A 19,471-nucleotide genomic window follows, 5' to 3' on the forward strand; every position below is an offset into this window, starting at 1 on the left:
CAATGAAAATAGCAACAGCTTCCATGTCAAGTTTCTCCTTACCTCCACTTGTAGAAACCCATTCTATAACCCAACATATGTGAGATGCCTAACACCGATCTTTATGCCACTGGGGCTCTAATCCTCTCCCTCCGAGGTCTCACCAGAACCACATTCTAGTCTTTTCTTTGATATTTTAGCTGTGGCTTCACTTTGCTATTCTTAATTCTCATGGTTACTACGAACAAGGTCTTTATGTACAGAGCCAAGTATCCCCTGTATCCTCTATGATAAATAAAAATGGTCAAAGGTCAAAGTAAAGAAAGTTCAAAACTTCTGTTTCACTGCTGCTTTTATTCTTTTTTGTGGAGATGGGAAAGAGAAGAATCAAAGATGGGACACACGTTCTCTGTTATTTTTAGGTTTTTGTTTACTAGATTTGAAGAATAACGCTGACAACAATAATAAAACACTTTTCTCCAATCGCTGGCCCGAGTCTGATCCTCCCTGTTCTGAAGGGCAGAGGCCATGCTGTCAACCTGGCTGCCTCCTCAGTGCCTCAGGAAGCACTGCGTGAACGCCCGTTCATGCAATCAATGACCCAAGGGCAGGCAGAGCAGTCTGGCTCCCCTTCACTCAAGGCTACCAAGCCATCTTTTTTTGCCTCCTGCTTTAGTCCTGCTTTTCTGCATAAACCTGCCCCTGACTTCCCCTGGCCCTCTTCATCCTTGGGCTCTTCTTTACCCGTCTCAGTTTCTCTTATTCTCCTACCTCACAGGTCAGCGAAACGTCTCAAGTCACTGGCGGGATCGTTAACATCGAATTTGGGGTTTCTTCCTTGTTATTTTTTGCTTCCAGATTAAGCTTTGATTCCACACTTACAAGAATGTGCCCACCTTCTTTAAAAACATTTCAAACTTCTGCATTCTTCACCTTTCCCTTAACTAAAGGAAGGAAAATGTGTAGTGTCTCTAGTCCCTGCTGTCCTCAAATCTACCCAACTAGGAAAGAGCTCCCTCACACCAGACCCTGTCTACATCTCCTCAGTTATAATCCCACTAAAAATGAAAGCAAATGCCAAGATGATTAGTCCTAGCAAGGGAAGAGCCTGTGTGTTCAGTGCCCCGTGTGCCTCACTGATTAATGATAGGCACTTACAACCACATGAATATAAATAACCTTTGTACCAGAGCTCTGACTCTCTAAATGTTTGCTAAAGCCACGGTGCTCCAAACCCAGCGGGGAGTGAGGGGACAGTGGGTAGAGGAACACCACCTCCTTCCTATCTCGGGCAACTGAAAAGTAAAGAACAAGAGATCTGGGTATTAGGTGAAAAAGAGAAGTCCACTTTAGGATGTAGCTTAGAATGGGGAAAACCAAGCAGTTGAGACACTTGGTAGTTTGTAGTCTCATCCTGATGAAAAGGGGGTCTTAGGCTTGAAAGGGATCATGCTGCATCTAAAGATCAGGATGTGGACCAGTGTGGATTCTAATCCCAAAGGCTCAAAACACCGACCCAAAGCACTTTAACAGACCGTTACCCTTGGGTCCACAGCCAGCCTGTGCTCTCAGAGAAAGTGGGCTTGGGCCCCATCCACCCTTTTTCACTAGTTCCTATAAACCCTTCCCCAGCCAATCCCTCATCACACTCTCCCCTGGATCTCACCAGGGCGCCACTGCTGAGCAGAATCATGAAGATGATGAAGGTCTCAAACCAATTGTGCTCCACGATGAGGAAGCAGGTTTTCCGCAGGATCCACCATGACTTGCCTAGCCCTTCTTCAATGTTGACCTGGCAGCACTTGAATCGCTGGACACAACCTGGCACCAGCGGGAGAGGCAGGTCAGACTGTGGGACCGTGCCCTGCCCAGACCTGCCCTCTCTCCCAGGAGAGGTGGGCCATTTCCCAGGCCCTACCAAGTGCCGCCCCACCACACAGCTGGGAGGACAGAGGCTGAATCAGAATGTCTGACTCAGAAATGTAGGGTGGCAGGGCTGAGGCTATGCTGCAAGGCTACCAGGGCAAGGCCCTCTGGAGTTGGGAAGATGTCCTATAAAGAAGCAGTGAGAGGGAGGAGACAAAGGTGGTCAGGAGGCAGACACAGCCGTGACAGAATAGGCCTTTCTAATGGAAGTTTTTGGGCTGACGTCAAGAGAAAATGGACAAAGAAAAGTTTGAGAATAGAAACTTGTTATAGGTAAGAATCGAAGACGGAAAATAATTATCAACTTCCCACAAAATGATGAGGTGGGAACAAAGTTCTTGGAGATAGCCACTGAGCACCCTCTCCCCTCCAACCACTGACCCTGGCAGAAACCTGTGAGCCATGCAAGTGCCATGTGCCCACCCCTCTCCTTCCCCCCCCTTCCACCTTCCGTGAAGCAGGCGTCTGGATCCAAGTATTCCTCAGGCTGTTCCACAGGGACTTCTTCTACTTCCGGTTTGATATCGATGGTGCTTCCTTCAGAGGAGCTAGTGTCATCCAGTTTCTAGATATACAAGGAAAAGGGAGATCAAACAACTCTGTAGGAAATCAAACAACTCTGTAGGAACACGTCCACTCTCCATTGACCACTCTACCTCTGGTATGGATGACGTACCAGCTATAATTCTTCTGTACAATTCTTATTACAAACTTATCATCATCTAACTCATGATGGGCAAGCAATTAGCACAAGGCCCTCAAAACTTGTCAGGATGGAGCATAATATTAAAATGCACTCACAGATGATAGTGACCCACCCTAAACAAAATGTGGCTACAGGTTGGTCTCAGGGATGCAGCTCAGACAGATTAACTGCAGGGAAGCACTTGAGGGTTTACTCCAGCCTCTGACCCAGGTGACCCAGGAGCAATGGAGATAGATCAAGGAACATCTTAGGAATCTAGGTCATCTAGTGAATGCCTAGAATGGCAATGCAGGTGGGGGGGGGGCAGCGTTGGTTCGCAAAGTGAGTTGGCTATTCCAGAACCTCTCTACCAAGCCTACCGCTAAACCAATCCCTGGGGCTGACAGAGCCCTGTTTGTTCTCACACAGGATCAAGGCTGATTTCTAGGCTGGGATCTTACATCTTTGCTGCCTTCAGGATCCGACTCGCTGCTAACGTCCTCTGTGTTGAGGTTCTCAAAATCAGACTCGCCTACAGCAATGGGCACCCGCACGGTCAGGTTGGGATTGTTGATGAAGGACATGTGGTCCTCATCAATGATGTACTTCTCCACGCTGCTGCCAATGCCACTGGTGGTGCCATTGCCATTCTTCTGGAAGTCACCATTCCGGTGGATGTCCGCACCAGTGTGGTTGGCGATGCAGTTGGCCTTCTTTTCATACAGCTCGTCCAAAGGTTTCACCTCATCGGCCTCACGCTGCTTCAAGTGGGCCTGCATGAAGGCACGCACTTTCAGTTTGATCCAAGCCACACCCTTCTTGATACGGATTACTGAGATTTGTAGGTTGTTCATTTCCCCATCATCGTCTGTGGCTGCCAGATTGTCTGCACTGAAGGAGCTCAGGAGCAAGGCCAGAAATAGGTTCAGCACCTGTACCAGGAGCATTAGGAAAAAAGAGAGTGAATACAGACTGGTATTAGGTAAGCTACCCACTAAACTGGATGTAAACAGGAAGCCCACAGACCTATGTAACAGACTCAGAGTTTGTACTGTGCTCTGTGTGGCCCACAGAGTGTTTTAAACGCTCAGGTCCCTAGGTAGACATGTTGTTTGATTTTGGTTGTAATATAAGGAGTTTAGCACCTCTTTTCTTGGTTCTTTTATAGTTTTACATACTTATATGTGTACCCAAAATATATTACTCTTCTTACAATAAGAAAAAGCAAAGGCTGTACTCATTTGGGAAGAAAATTCTCCAAAAATAAAAACAAAAAGGTGGATATGGATTATTGGGGAGGATCGAAAAGTGCATGGATGTCATGTGTTTGTGAGCAGTAGATGTCTTAGAGGACCCATGTTAGAAAAAAATTAGGCTTGGAGAGTCACACTTTCATACAACAAATCAAGAAGGCAGAACTGAAATACATTTCATGTCATCTTATTTTAAGTCTTCCTAGCATTTACCAAAATAAAATAGCTTTAGCAAGACAGTGATGGTAACCTTTGTGTTTTGTTGTACATCTAAGTGTCAAGCCATCAGATACAAGCTGTATTTATTTATTTATTTTTTTGTTTTAATTTCTTATTTTACCACATTGGGTATTAAGATTAATTTATTTATTTTTATTAAGACTTACTTTTGAAAAGTGGGAGAGGTGTTCACTTCTTGATTTACACTTGGCCCTTACTTTGTCACACTTCTGAAGAAGAGTAAGGCATACATTTTAGGTGGAGTTCATAGCATGTGCAGAGTGGGAGGGATGGAAACAATACATGAACTATATGTATTTGGCTTATCTGGGCCATTTATAGGATTACAAAGGAATATGGTTGGTAAAATGAGGGTGAGTTGGAGAGGGCTTTGAAGGCCAGGCTGAGGGATTTGAATTTTATTTAATTGGATCCACTACTGGTTCTTGAGTAAAGGAGTCACAGATGATGAGAGAGATTTGACAAAGTCATTCCTACTAGCTACACAAAGAGGGGGGATCAGGAGTTAGGAGGCTGTTACTTGCATGAGCTGATAAAAGTCTGGGTTAGGCTATAATAATCTCAAACTTTAGCATGCATAAGAATCTCCCGGGGTGGGATGCTTGTTAAAAATACACATTTCCTTGGCATCACCTGAAAGATTATGATTCAGGAGATCTGGTGTAGGGCCTGGGACTTGGCCTTTTTAACGAGTGCAATTTGGGTGACTGTGATGCAGGGATGGCTTAAAGGAATGGAAAGGAAGGAGCAGATCTTTGAAATACTATGAAGAAAGATGTATGTACAGAAATACTCTGAAGAAAGACATATGAAAGACATCAGATGTTTACCAGGAGTGGAGAGAAAAGAGTGGAGAGAAGAGACTTACAGTTACAGATTCCTAGAGACTAGATGGGCAGAAAGACTGAGCAAAGGGGAACCTGGAAAGGGGTCATCAGAAGCAGAAACAATATTTGATTTTGTCATGTGTTCAGGTATCTGTAGACAGTCGTGAGGAGATGTCCTCGAGACAACTGAGAATAGGGGACTGGAGACAGGGGGCAAGGTCAGGGCTGGGAGATGTTGATCACACTGCATACCAGTAGTAGCAATAGCTGTATTCACTGAAGGAGAGGAAAGACTAGAGGGATTAGGACTGAGGGAAAGGTGGTTGGGAATGGAGAATGGGAGGGATTAAAGAAACATTACAGTGTCTATTTTTATAGGTCTAATGAAAGAATAGGGCGGCCACGGCTGGTGGGCCATGGCTGGTTCAGAGGCTGGTGAATAGGAACCCTCTACTGGCATGTTTCTCTACGGCAGAAAAAGGAGGAGAACTAATATAGATGAGCTTACAAGAGATCATCTGAGTTTGCCTTCTTCCAGCCCTCGTTACTCTACACTTACAAGTGGGATTTGGCTTGATCTGAAAGAAGGATACTTCTCAAACCCTAGTGTGCATATTAATCACCTGGGGATCTTGTTCAAGATGCAGATTCTGATTCAGTAATTCAGGGGAGGGGCCTAAGATTCTGCATTTCTAACACACTCTCAAGTGATCTCCTTGCTTCTAGTCCTCAGATCACACTTTGAGAAACAAGGTGTTGAAATCTCTGTTAGTGAATGTTCTATATACAGAGGCAGAAGATAGCAGGTGTGCAGATCAGAGTAAAGCAAGAAAGTGATTTGTCATTTACACCAATTAGATAAAACCCTAAGATGGTTTACAGTGGTTCTCAATGGAGGGCAATTTTGCCCGCTAGGAGACAGTCGGCAATGTCTGGAGACATTTTTGGTTGTCACAACTTGGAGTGGGAGTCACTACTGGCCAGTAAAGGGTAGAGGCCAGGGAAGCTGTTAAATATCCTACAAAGCACAAGACAGTCCCACAACAAAGAATTATGTAGCCCAAAATGTCAATAGTGTCAAGGTTGAGAAATTCTTGATTAGATGAAGGAAACTTTTGTAGGAGAAACAGCATAGGCTCTGAATTCTAGGATCTGATAAAAGCCCTGACATTTACCAGCTGTGTCACTTAACTTTGCTGAGTTTTGTTTCCATAACTATGAAAAAGGGTGGACAGGTGTGGGGCTCATGACTCAGTAGGCCTCTGTAAATAGCCATCTCCTTTCCTTCATTTGTACCTTAGGGTTCTTGGGCCAAGAAAGAAGAAAAACCTACACAGATATGGAAGGTAGTAGAAGGACTAAGGAGTTTGGGTGTCTGGGTAAAGGGTAAGATGTTCAGGGCAAAGAACAAAAAGATCTACAAGTCAGTACTAACCACCAAGTTGCCAATAACCATGACCATCATGAAGACAATGAGGCACATGGCCTGGCCTGCCACCTCCATGCAGTCCCACATGGTCTCGATCCACTCCCCGCACAACACTCGAAAGACAATGAGGAAGGAATGAAAAAAGTCATGCATGTGCCAGCGAGGGAGTTCACAGTCCTGGTTGATCTTGCAGACACACTCTTTGTAGCTCTTTCCAAAGAGTTGCATCCCCACCACGGCAAAGATGAAGACAATAATGGCCAGCACCAGGGTCAGGTTGCCCAGGGCACCCACTGAATTTCCAATAATCTTGATCAGCATGTTCAGGGTGGGCCAAGATTTGGCTAATTTGAAGACTCGGAGCTAAGGGAAAAAAACCCAAACAAAAACCAAATGATACTCAATCCGTTTTCTTAAAATAAAACATAGAACATTAGTAAAATCAGCTTAAATTTACTGAGCACCCTCGGGAAATTCCCAGGACTTTCTAACAGTATCCTAGACCAAAATGGGAGAAACTGAGGCACAGATAAGGGAAAACTGGTTAGTTTCACAGTAAGTGAAACATTTAGAGCTAGGAACGAAGAATACTGCCTCCAGTCCCCCGTATTAGTCCCTGGGTCAATCTACTTTTTAAAAACCCATACACAAACATATCCTTTTCCTATTGAGTTTCCCTTGACTTCTCAAGGGACATATCAAGGAAAATGTGATTGGTAGTGAACCAAAAGATCAGTATGGTAAGGAGAGTGAAAATAAATCATCTGTCTCCTTAAAAAAGCAAGCATTTAAAAATTCCAAGTATCTCTTTTTGCTTGCCAATAAATAATCAATGGCTGATATGAAACTTTGTGATATGCTTGGAATAACCTAGAGGACAAGCATAACTTCCAAGCAGAGGCAGTTCCACATATATCAAACCAAACATTTTATGAAAAGGGACTATACCAATATTAATTCAGAGGACAGAACTTCTGGTATCTGTCAATGATGAAATTTCCATATTCTGTAATGAACGATTACAAGGTCTTGGCTAAAAGCCCAAGAATTACAATGCATAAAGCCCATAAGGGAATGACAATAATGAGATTGTACTCAGATGTCATAATTTAACAACCAACATACGACGTCATAGGAATTCTGGCAGAAGGCAACAGCACTGATCTGAACATTCTTGTCCTATTGAAAACATGATTCTTATCTGAGAGTTCAAGATTAGCAGGTGTTGCTCTGTGCATGTATCTGGGTCACTCATATTTTTTCCCTTCCTGACTGGCTTTTAATGTATTAAGAACATTAGTGCTAGGGCTTCTATTTCTTAATCCTTCTTCTCATCTTCTAGATAATAGAACTATTCTCAAAAGGTCTACTGTGGGCTGGATCCTAACCAAACACTAGGAAGCAGAGGTTCCAGAAACTTGGCAGATGTTATTTGCAACTTGGACTAAGAGCTCTGTTTTACAAACAGTTTCACTCTATTCTAATTCTCTTTCTTAGATATGTTGAATATCCTGATGAAAAAACGTTTAATCCTTGCAGTTGCAAGTGTTCAGGTAGTTTCCCAATCCGGAGAGAAAAACCTACGCCAGTTCTGATGCTTTGGGTGGGACACCCCCAAGATGACTCAGCTGCTCAAGGGACTTAACCAGACCTCACTTACACCTATGCTTATGGGAAGGTTTTCCGAGGATATCGTTAACTATTCTTGCAGAGTCATTTTAGTAATTTAAACACTAACTTCCACAAATACATTAATTAAAAAATCCTTCTTAGCTAATGATATGGAAAACAAAGCCAACGTTCGACAACTAATTTCAATATAACTTTTAAAAACATTACTTTGCTCTCATTTTTGGGAAGGGGTCACCATGATAGAAGAAGTGAGGAGAACCATCTTTGAACAAGGAGCAATTCTTGCCACATTTCAGGGAGATGTTCAGATAAGGAAATAGGCCCACTAGCAAATCCAAATTAGACCTCAGAATAGCACCTGGGAGTCCTTCTTCATCTTTTAACCATTATTTTTTGAGGAACTTCCTAAAATTGATTTCTGTTTGTTGACTGATTTTAAAAACTAACTTCTATATTAGGTATTTAGCAGAAAAGTTGTTAAGATTTTAGTAGCTAAGCCAATAAATAGCCAACTGGAATTGGGAGTAGAATATAGCTAAGGATTTTTTTAATCATCACATTAACTTATGCAAAACTTTCTAGTAGCTGCAAGATAGGAAATGAAAAAGAAATGGGAGAAATGTGGAATACCAATCGGAAAGATCGCAGCACCGAAAGCCCCTCCACGTCTGCTAGACTCAGTTCCATTAAACTGAGGGAGACAATAAATCCGTCAAAAATGTTCCAACCTTCTTGGAAATAATAGTAGGGATCCATGGCTATGAGCTTCAGGAACATTTCTGCTGTGAAAATTCCAGTGAACACCTAAAGAGAGGAAGGCAGGGGGTAAGAAAAAAAAAAACAATAGAAAGAGAATGCCTTTATCATTATCTTCGAATACAACATGTCCAAGAAGCCCCAAGGCCAGCCTTCCTTACATCCTGCACCTGAGGACACCAACACCTGGAGGTCCCATGACCCCTCCACATGATGCAGGCAAGTCTTATTTTTCTCTTGAATGAAGCACTCAGCCCCAGTGTTCCCATCTTTGTTGCCAGAACAACATTGTTCAAGAATGCAGTTAAAAAATTATTCTAAGCAATGGGAATACCACACAGGTAGCTCCCTCTAAAGGGGCAGCAGTCATTTGAATGTGTATGATTGGGATGTTTGCCTAGAAAAAAAAAATCACTCGTGTTATAACTATACTAGAAAAATACAGCTTTATTCCTGATGTGATCTTATATGTCTTATTAAACTTAGACATACGCTGCAGAGTTTCTTAATTTAAATCATAAAAGCAACAGAACATGGCTAAAAGTGTGCCAAACCCAGGAAAAAACATCTGTAGTCTCACCACCTTGCACACAACCATCATTTTTATGTTCTCCCTTTCTGGGTTTTTTCAAATGCACATATATTTTGACAGAGTTGTAAAGTTATAGAGTACATAATATCTTGGGTCTTATTTTTCACTTATCATGACTCTACCCATGTTGCTACACAGTCTTCCTAATTCCCACTTTTATTGCTTGTATAAAATTCTATTGGGTGAATATATCCTCACAAAATTTTCTTACTGTTGGAGACTCTAGTGCTTCCTCTCAATTTTTTCAATATGATAATCAATGGTGTAATAATTGTTTTAGATTTGGAGCTTACTGGGGACAAGAATGACTTCTTCCCTGTTACCTGGCTCCCACTTTTCTGTCTTTCGGGGCACCTTGTCTTTCCCAGTGCCTTCTGTATCCCACAGGCCTTAGTAACAGAATGGGCAGTAAGAAAGTAAAATCCCACAAACGCCAGTTTTGACAAGACTGACATCCTCATTCTAGGCTAACCACCAACATCAGACTCTCACGGAATATTATGTTTTAGAGGAGAGGACTTCATATGCAATAGATTTAAAACTCATAATAAATTAGTACTTGTAACCACCTGGTTACCAAGTTTACATACGAAGGAGTTAAAGTAAAACTTTGAAGATAAGGTCTGAGGACAGAATTAAAAATAGTGAAAACTTAGATTACAGACGCTGTTTGGAAATATACTGAATTTATGTACAGCAATAACAAAACAGAATGACTTGATGGAAATTCATCAAAATGGATAAGTGGGCTGAGGTTTTAGTGTCCATATCCTTTTCTATGGTTTCCCATTTTTCTAAACTGAAGATGCAATATTCTAAAATTGAAAGAAAATAATCCCCGAAGAGATCCAGTTAAGCAAAATGAAAGTTCATAGTGCAAGCTAAGCACCCACAGATCACTCTAAGTGAGGTCAGGGAAGTAGGCGCAGCTAATCAATTCCTGACATACATTTTACACTTAGCATAAACCCATCAAAGGTTTCTCTACATAGAAAGTTGGCCTGCTTAATGCACACTAAGTAGACACTGACTTTGCTGTCCCGTTGGTTCCTGGTGAACACACAGGAAGTGCTCAGTAATAAGCATTCGCTGCTTGACCATGGAATATCTATGCTGTGGGAACTCTGGTTCCCAAGAGAAAACCAACAAAGACACAGTTATGTGGTGCTGCCTTTCAATGGGATGAATGGCCCCCAGACGCCTGGTAGGAACGCCTGTGACAGAGGCCAGCCACCGTGTCCTCTTCAACACCTAGCGTGCTGCCATCACTTGGGGTTTGGGTGGAAATAAATACAACTATTGGTTGTATAAAGGAATTGCTTTTTTAAAAATGGAGAAGAGTAGATTTAAGGTTATCCCTGAGATGCCACTCTTATTTGCACTGTGACATGCTTCTTGAGGAGGAGAAAAAAGATTTACAAGCAGCGGATCGACAACTGTACATAAATGTCACTCTTGTAAATATCATCAAATACTCACCTAAGAATTTATGTTCTAATACAACAGTTCTCGAAGTGTAGTTGAGGATCCCTGGGGTGCCCAAGACCCTTTTATGGGGCACGAGGACCTCCCTTTTCTTTTTTATTTATTTATTTATTTATTTTTAAAATTTTTTGTTTATTGCAGTAACATTGGTTTATAACATTGTAAAAATTTCAGGTGTACATCATTGTACTTCTATTTCTGCATAGATTACATCATGTTCACCACCAAAATACTAATTACAACCCATCACCACACACATGTACCGAATTATCCCTTTCACCCTCCTCCCTCCCCCCTTCCCCTCTGGTAACCACCAATCCAATCTCTGTCCCTATGTGTTTGTTTATTGTTGTTATTATCTACTACTTAATGAAGGAAATCATACGGTATTTGACCTTCTCCCTCTGACTTATTTCACTTTGCATTATACCCTCAATGTCCATCCATGATGTCACAAATGGCTGGATTTCATCGTTTCTTATGGCTGAGTAGTATTCCATTGCGTATATATACCACATCTTCTTTATCCATTCGTCCCTTGATGGGCACTTAGGTTGCTTCCAAGTCTTGGCTATTGTGAATAACGCTGCAATGAACACAGGGGTGCATGTACCTTTACAAATTGGTGTTTTCAAGTTCTTTGGATAAATACCCAGCAGTGGGATAGCTGGATCATATGGTAGTTCTATCCTTGATTTTTTGAGGAATCTCCATACTGTTTTCCATAGTGGTTGCACCAGTTTGCACCCCCACTAGCAGTGTATGAGAGTTCCCTTCTCTCCACATCCTCTCCAACACGTTGTTTCCTGTCTTGTTAATTATAGCCATTCTGACGGGCGTGAGGTGATATCTCATTGTAGTTTTGATTTGCATTTCCCTGATAGTTAGTGATTTTGAACATCTTTTCATGTGTCTGTTGGCCATCTGTATATCTTCTTTGCAGAAATGTCTGTTCAGGTCTTTTGCCCATTTTTTAATTGGATTGGTAGTTTTTTTGTTGGTAAGATGCATGAGTTCTTTATATATTTTGGAGATTAAGCCCTTATCAGAAGTATGGTTTGCAAATATCTTCTCCCAATTGTGAGGTTGTCTTTTCGTTTTGTTGATGGTTTCCTTTGCTGTGCAGAAGCTTTTTAGTTTGATGTAGTCCCATTTGTTTATTTTTTCTATTGTTTCTCTTGCCCGGTCAGACGTGGTGTTTGAAAAGGTGTTGCTAAGACTGATGTCGAAGAGCGTACTGCCTATGTTTTCTTCTAGAAGTTTCACAGTTTCAGGTCTTACGTTCAAGTCTTTAATCCATTTGGAGTTAATTTTTGTGTATGGTGTAAAGTAAGGGTCTACTTTCATTTTTTTGCATATGGCTATCCAGTTTTCCCAACACCATTTGTTGAAGAGACTTTCTTTTCCCCATTGTATGTTCTTGGCTCCTTTGTCAAAGATTAGCTGTCCATAGATGTGTGGGTTTATTTCTGGGCTTTCGATTCTATTCCATTGATCTGTGTGTCTGTTTTTGTGCCAGTACCATGCTGTTTTGGTTACTACAGCTTTGTAGTATATTTTGAAATCAGGGAGTGTGATACCTCCAGCTTTGTTCTTTTTCTCAGGATTCCTTTAGCTATTCGGGTCTTTTGTTGTTCCATATAAATTTTAGGATTCTTTGTTCTATTTCTGTGAAAAATGTTGTTGGAACTTTGATAGGGATTGCATTGAATCTATAGATGGCTTTAGGAAGTATGGACATCTTAACTATGTTAATTCTTCCAATCCAAGAGCACGGAATATCTTTCCATTTCTTTGTGTCTTCTTCAATTTCTTTCAGAAATGTTTTATAGTTTTCGGTGTACAGATCTTTCACCTCTTTGGTTAAGTTTATTCCTAGGTATTTTATTCTTTTTGTTGCAATTGTAAATGGGATGGTATTCTTAATTTCTCTTTCTGCTACTTCGTTGTTAGTGTACAGAAATGCAACTGATTTTTGTATGTTGATTTTGTATCCTGCAACTTTACCATATTCGTTTATTACTTCTAAAAGTTTTCTGGTGGGTTCTTTAGGGTTTTCTATATATAAAATCATGTCATCTGCAAATAGTGACAGTTTCACTTCTTCCTTTCCAATTTGGATCCCTTTTATTTCTTTCTCTTGCCTGAATGCTCTGGCTAGGACTTCCAGTACTATGTTAAATAGGAGTGGTGACAGTGGGCATCCTTGTCTGGTTCCTGTTCTTAGAGGGATGGCTTTCAGTTTTTCACCATTGAGGATGATATTAGCTGTGGGTTTCTCATATATGGTCTTTATTATGTTGAGGTACTTTCCTTCTATACCCATTTTATTCAGAGTTTTTATCATAAATGGATGCTGTATCTTGTCAAATGCTTTCTCTGCATCTATTGAGATGATCATGTGATTTTTATTCTTCATTTTATTAATGTGGTGTATTACGTTGATTGATTTGCGAATGTTAAACCATCCCTGCATCCCTGGAATAAATCCCACTTGATCATGGTGTATAATCATTTTAACATATTGTTGTATGCGATTTGCTAGTATTTTATTGAGGATTTTTGCATCGATGTTCATCAGTGATATTGGCCTGTAATTTTCTTTTTTGTGTTGTCCTTGTCTGGTTTTGGTATCAGGGTAATGTCAGCTTCGTAGAATGAGTTAGGGAGCTTCCCCCACTCCTCAATTTTTTGGAAGAGTTTGAGAAGGATAGGTATTAAGTCTTCTTTGAATGTTTGGTAGAATTCACCAGGGAAGCCGTCTGGTCCTGGACTTTTATTTTTGGGGAGGTTTGTGATTACTGTTTTGATCTCCTTACTGGTGATTGGTCTATTCAAATTCTCTACTTCTTCTTGATCCAGTTTTGGAAGGTTGTATGATTCTAAGAATTTATCCATTTCTTCCAGATTGTCGAATTGGTTGGCCTATACCTTTTCATAGTATTCTCTTATAATCTTTTGTATTTCTGAGGTGTCTGTTGTAACCTCTCCTCTTTCATTTCTGATTTTACTTATTTGTGCCTTATCTCTTTTTTTCTTGGTGAGTCTAGCTAAAGGTTTGTCAATTTTGTTGATCTTTTCAAAGAACCAGCTCTTGGTTTTATTAATTTTCTCTATTGTTTTTTTGGTCTCTATTTCATTTATTTCTGCTCTGATTTTTATTATTTCCCTTCTTCTACTGATTTTGGGCTTGGTTTGTTCTTCTTTTTCCAGTTCCTTCAGGTGCATTGTTAGATTGTTTATTTGAGATTTTTCTTTTTTGTTGAGATAGGCCTGTATCGCTATAAACTTCCCTCTTAGAACTGCTTTTGCTGTATCCCATAAATTCTGGCATGTTGTATTTTCATTTTCATTTGTCTCCAGGTATTTTTTGATTTCTTCTTTGATTTCTTCGTTAACCCAGTCGTTGTTCAGTAGCATTTTGTTTAATCTCCACGTATTTGTGGCTTTTCTGATTTTCTTCCTATAGTTGATTTCTAGTTTCATACTGTTGTGGTCAGAAAAGATGCTTGGTATTATTTCAATCTTCTTAAATTTATGGAGACTTGTTTTGTGGCCTAATATGTGATCAATCCTGGAGAATGTTCCATGTGCCTTTGAAAAGAACGTGTATTCTTCGGTTTTTGGATGGAATGCTCTGTATATATCTACTAGGTCCATCTGTTGTAGTGTGTCGTTTAAGGCCAATGTTTCCTTATTGATCTTCTGTTTGGATGATCTATCCATTGGTGCAAGTGGAGTGTTAAAATCCCCTACTATTATTGTGTTACTGTCTATTTCTGTTTTTATGTCTGTTAATAATTGCTTTATATATTTAGGTGCACCTACATTGGGTGCATAGATATTTACAAGTGTTATATCCTCTTCTTGGATTGTTCCCTTGATCATTATGTAATGCCCTTCTTTGTCTCTTTTTACAGTTTTTGTTTTAAAGTCTATCTTGTCTGATATGAGTACTGCTACCCCAGCTTTCTTTTCATTGCCATTTGCGTGGAGTATCTTTTTCCATCCCTTCACTTTCAGTTTGTGAGTGTCTTTAGGTCTGAAGTGTGTCTCTTGTATGCAGCATATATATGGGTCTTGTTTTTTTATCCAGTCAGCCACCCTATGCTTTTTAATTGGAGCATTTAGTCCATTGACGTTTAAAGTAGCTATTGATAAGTATGTACTTACTGCCATTTTTTAACTTTTTTTTTTCTCAGTGTTTTAGTAGTCCTTCTCTGTTCTTTTCTTCTTCTATACAGAATTGATGGCCACTTTAGTTTGACCTCTGTCTGAAAGCTCTACTCTTTAACTCCCCTCCTCCCTCATGTTTTTGATATCATATCTAACCTCTTTGTTGTGCATTTGTATCCATTATGTTCTAATCATGGAAATAGATAATTTTTCCTATTTGTGGTCTTCTCTTTTCCCCTTAAATCAGTCCCTTTAACATTTCTTGTAGCACTGGTTTCTTGGTGACAAACTCCTTTAATTTTTGCTTATCTGGGAAAATTTTGATCTCTCCTTCCATTTTGAATGATAACCTTGCTGGGTAGAGTATTCTTGGCTGTAAGTTTTTTCCTTTTAGCACTTTAAATATATCATGCCATTCTCTTCTAGCCTGTAAGGTTTCTGCTGAGAAGTCAGCTGATAGCCTTATGGGGTTTCCTTTGTACGTAACTTGACATTCTCTTGCGGCTTTTAGGATTCTCTCTTTATCTTTAATTCTGGACATTTTGATTATGATGTGTCTTGGTGTGGGCCTCTTTGGGTTTATCTTGTTTGGGGCTCTCTGTGCTTCCTGTACCTGAATGTCTGTTTCCTTCCTTAGGTTAGGGAAGTTTTCATCTATTATTTCTTGAAATAGATTCTCTGACCCCTTGTCTCGCTCTTCTCCTTCCGGGACACCTATAACACGGATGTTAGTGCGCTTGATGTTGTCCCAGAGTGGGACCTCCCTTTTCCAATTACATCCCTGTGTGAGGCCAGGTTTTCTTCCCATATTTCAACCAAAACAATATATCACAATGGATTGAATACAGAAGCAGATAAGAAAATCTGGCTATCTTCTATTAAACCAGACATGAAAATGCCATTTTGTTCCCTAAGAAAATACAGTTTTTCCCCATAAAATACATTACTCATGTAATTGTGTAATGAGTATATTATTGTGATTTTTACATAAATAAATATTTAAGATTTTTCTTGGTTTTAACTTCAAATATGGTAAATACCAGTAGATATAACCCTCATAAACAAAAGTTCTTTAGCTCTTTTTAAGAGTGTAAAGGGGTCCGAAGACCAAAAAAAGGCTGAGAACTGCTGTTTTCTCATAGAATGTTCTGAATTCACAGTTGCCGTATCATTCTAGTTTGGACAAGCCCCCGGGCAGAGGCCTGAGACCTTGTGACACCAGGTCACCAAGTAAGGCCTACAATGTCCTAAGATTGGAGTATTTCATTTGGGGGTTGCTCTGGGACTTGGCAAGGTGAGGGAGAAGTGGCACATCTCCTTCTGCCGTAATTGCACCTGCAGACAAAGTTCAGGCTCACTGGGGAGCGACCAGGGTTTGCACGCTCCTGTCTACACTCAGGTGGGGCTAATCAGTTCCTGTTCTACAGTGGGTTCTCTCCCAAAGTTAATGAAATTCAACTGGAGAAAAGCTCTATGTACCATAGTGGAGACATGAAAAGAACACGTGATGGTGAAACAACAGCTCCTTAGGAACTCAGTCACCAGGAGGGAGGGTGACCAACTCGTCTGGGTTTGTCTGAGACTTTCCCCACTTTAATACTGAAAGTCCTGCATCCTGGGTCTCCAGTTAGGGTAATCAACTTGTCCTGATTTGCCCAGGACTGTCCTGCTTTTAAAACTGAAAGTTCCTGAAAGTTCCATGTCGTAGGAGCCCCTCAGATCTGTGCAAATTGGAATGGCTGCCGATCCCACTAGGAGGAGGCAGGCACACGAATGAAAATATCATGTAATAAGTATTTAAAAACAGGTATGCAGAGGGGCTACAAGGACACAGATGAAAGAAAAATTAAAATCTGAAAAGAATTCCTGTTGGTTGAAAACTAGTTAAGCTGTAGTTAAGGAATGATAATAATCCTGTGTATTTGGTGAAGGGGGAAAATAACTTTCTGTTTTTCCTTTTTTGCCTACAGTCTCAGAAATGAAACTTACCTGTCAGGTTAAGCCTTTGCCCTTCCTTCCACCTGCACTCCCCCGCCAAAAGATTCAGCCCCAAGGCCCTTAACCACATGGAAAGGGGCCTTGTGCCAGGTGCTGGAACCCAGGCAGGGCATCTATGCAGGAGTGCAGCCCAGTAAGGGGAAGGAGACCTTGAGTGGGCTGAGGATGTCCATGCAGGGGGACAGTCCAGTACAGGATGTCAGAGTCTGAGTGGGATGAGGAGGGTGTTTGTGTAGGATGGCTACCCAGCATGGGGTGTTGCAGCCCAAGCAGGATGGGAGAGTGTCCACACTGGAGCGGGTGGGGGACTTGGCAGAGAGAGTTAGAGCTTAAGCAGGTGGAAACAGCATCCCCAGGGGGAGGACAGCCTGGCGAGGAGTGTCAGAGCCTCAGTGGGCTCAAGCTGCCCGCAGAGAGAGGTGGCCCAGCGAGGGGTGTCAGAGCCTAGCAGGGTGAGGAGGACGTGGCCTGGCATCAGGAGTTAGCTATGGAGCCCGGCGAGGAGAACTTCCAGGTAGAAGGACAGCACAGGGAGTGAGTGCCTGAGTGGGGGAGGAAAGTTTCTGTGCAGATGGGCACACAGAGTGGAGAGTGAGAGCCTGAGTAGGGCAACGAAGGGTGGCCTAGTGTGGAGTGTCAGGGTCCAAGCAGGGCGGAGAGAGCTTCTATGTTGGGGGAAGCTTGGTGTGGGGTGAGGAGGGGTCCATGCAGGGGAAGGCCCACTGTGAGGCTTTCCAGTCCAAGGATGGTATGGGAAACAAAGATGTGTGGGGTGGCCTGGGGTGTCAGAGTCTGAGAAGTGTGAGGAGGGGGTCCCCATGGAGGACACTGGTGTGGATGCTGGGGGCCCAGCATGGGGAGTCAGAGCCTGAATAGGGTGAGGAGGACATCCATGTTGTAAGAGTAACAGCGGCTTTTTGATCAAATAAGGGAATATACTAAAGACAGTGGCAGTCAGGTTTCTTTTTGTTGGAGAAGGAATTACGAATATAGAAAGGAGAGAACTAGAATGAATCCTGTAATACTGGATTAGAATAAACAGCTAGCCTTGTACTGAGAAGGCCTAGTCATGCATATTGCTCCAACAGATCTTGACTTCTAAATACCGTTTTTCACTAAAACCACCAGGGCTCCTTGAGAAATGGCTGATTCCAGGCCTGAGTCAGGAAAAACGTAAAATTAGCCTGGAATATACTGTGATACCAGAACACAAGGAAGTCATGAGGACATACTGAAAGGACACAGAGGGCAGCTTGAAGGGACTCCCACTGGCCAAATCAGGAATGGCTTAAACATTTAAGTAAATGAGAGTAATGGATTATAACCCACCGGAAAAAACTGAAAACCATGAGTCCACACAGAAATAAATAAAGGAATAAATAAAAGTTTAATGAAAAACAGGAAATTCAGATAGTTTCGAAGGGTTTTCCTCACAAATACTTATTAATTATAAACGGTAAAACGTAACTTCACAGGGGCGAAGCCTGGCAGACACCTCCTTAAATCAAGTGTTCAAATGAACATCACCAGTCACAGGACAAATGGAAATTGTGTGCCACCTGGGAGATGCAATGAGAAGAAGACAGCCTCACACATGTGAGATTCCTGCCAAATGCATAACCTGAGTCTAGTCACGAGGAAGCATCAGACAAACCCAAATTGAGGAGATTCTACAAAATATCTGGTCTGTAGTCTTCAAAGGTGTCAAAGTCATGAAAGTCAAAGAAAGACTAAGGAGCTCTTCAAGGCTGAAGAAGATTAAAGAGATACACAACTAAATGCAGTGGATAACTCTGGAACAGCATTCTTTTGTTATAAAGGACATCACTGGGAATACTGGCAAAACTTGAAGGGGCCTGAGAATTAGAAGCTGTAATATATCCATGTTAATTTTCTGATTTTGACAGTATATCATGGTTCTGTAGGAGATTGTTCATAAAAACCCCACACTAAAGTATTCAGGGTGATAGGTTGTGTTAGCAACTTACTCTCCAAAAAAAGTTTTTTATACTGTACTTGAAACTTCTCTGTGAGATTGAGATTGTTTAAAAAACCATTATAAACCCACTGTTGTGCTCAACTGGTTGCAAAAAAGGCAAGAAAAAAATCATTAAATTTATCTACTACACAGTACAAAAGCTGTATAAGTCAGCGGGGCCTCCCTGGGCTTCAATTTCCTTCATAAAACAAAGGGGTTGGATGGAATTAACTTTAAGATTCCTTCTATTGTTAGCATTTTTCCTTGTGGGGAGGGCAGAAGAGGCAGGGATCTTCAATTTACAGAAGACTGTCCTCCTCTTCCCTCAAAAACATCTATCTGCATATCTATGGACAAACACAACTTAATTCACTGCCCCGGCCTCACATTCCATCCATAAGACAAGGTTGTACTCACAGGCTAGTTAACTCCACTTTCTTCCATCCTCTTATTCTCAGGTTCAGTCAAAGGCTCTAGACAAATCTCCAAGCCTTTGAAAATTCTCCTATTGAATT

At 41.3% G+C, this 19,471-nt stretch overlaps 1 protein-coding gene across 12 annotated transcripts in view; it reads right to left on the reverse strand.

Moving 5' to 3' along the window:
• SCN8A (sodium voltage-gated channel alpha subunit 8) overlaps positions 1-19,471 on the reverse strand; it is a 178,659-nt gene that overhangs the window by 26,824 nt on the left and 132,364 nt on the right. For 7 of the 12 annotated variants that reach the window (XM_087442380.1, XM_087442384.1, XM_087442375.1 and 4 more), the window contains 6 exons: positions 8,602-8,775; positions 6,346-6,702; positions 4,230-4,292; positions 3,052-3,522; positions 2,353-2,470; positions 1,646-1,800 (listed from right to left, as the gene is read on the reverse strand). In XM_087442380.1, coding sequence (XP_087298506.1) covers positions 1,646-1,800; positions 2,353-2,470; positions 3,052-3,522; positions 4,230-4,292; positions 6,346-6,702; positions 8,602-8,775 — 1,338 coding nt within the window. The remainder of the gene's footprint in view (positions 1-1,645; positions 1,801-2,352; positions 2,471-3,051; positions 3,523-4,229; positions 4,293-6,345; positions 6,703-8,601; positions 8,776-19,471) is intronic. The other 5 variants (XM_087442386.1, XM_087442383.1, XM_087442378.1 and 2 more) reach the window with 1 other exon arrangement.

This window comes from Ceratotherium simum, chromosome 17, assembly GCF_057802395.1.
Source record: "Ceratotherium simum simum isolate JZ-2026a chromosome 17, ASM5780239v1, whole genome shotgun sequence".
In the NCBI taxonomy this organism is placed as follows: Eukaryota; Metazoa; Chordata; class Mammalia; order Perissodactyla; family Rhinocerotidae; genus Ceratotherium; species Ceratotherium simum.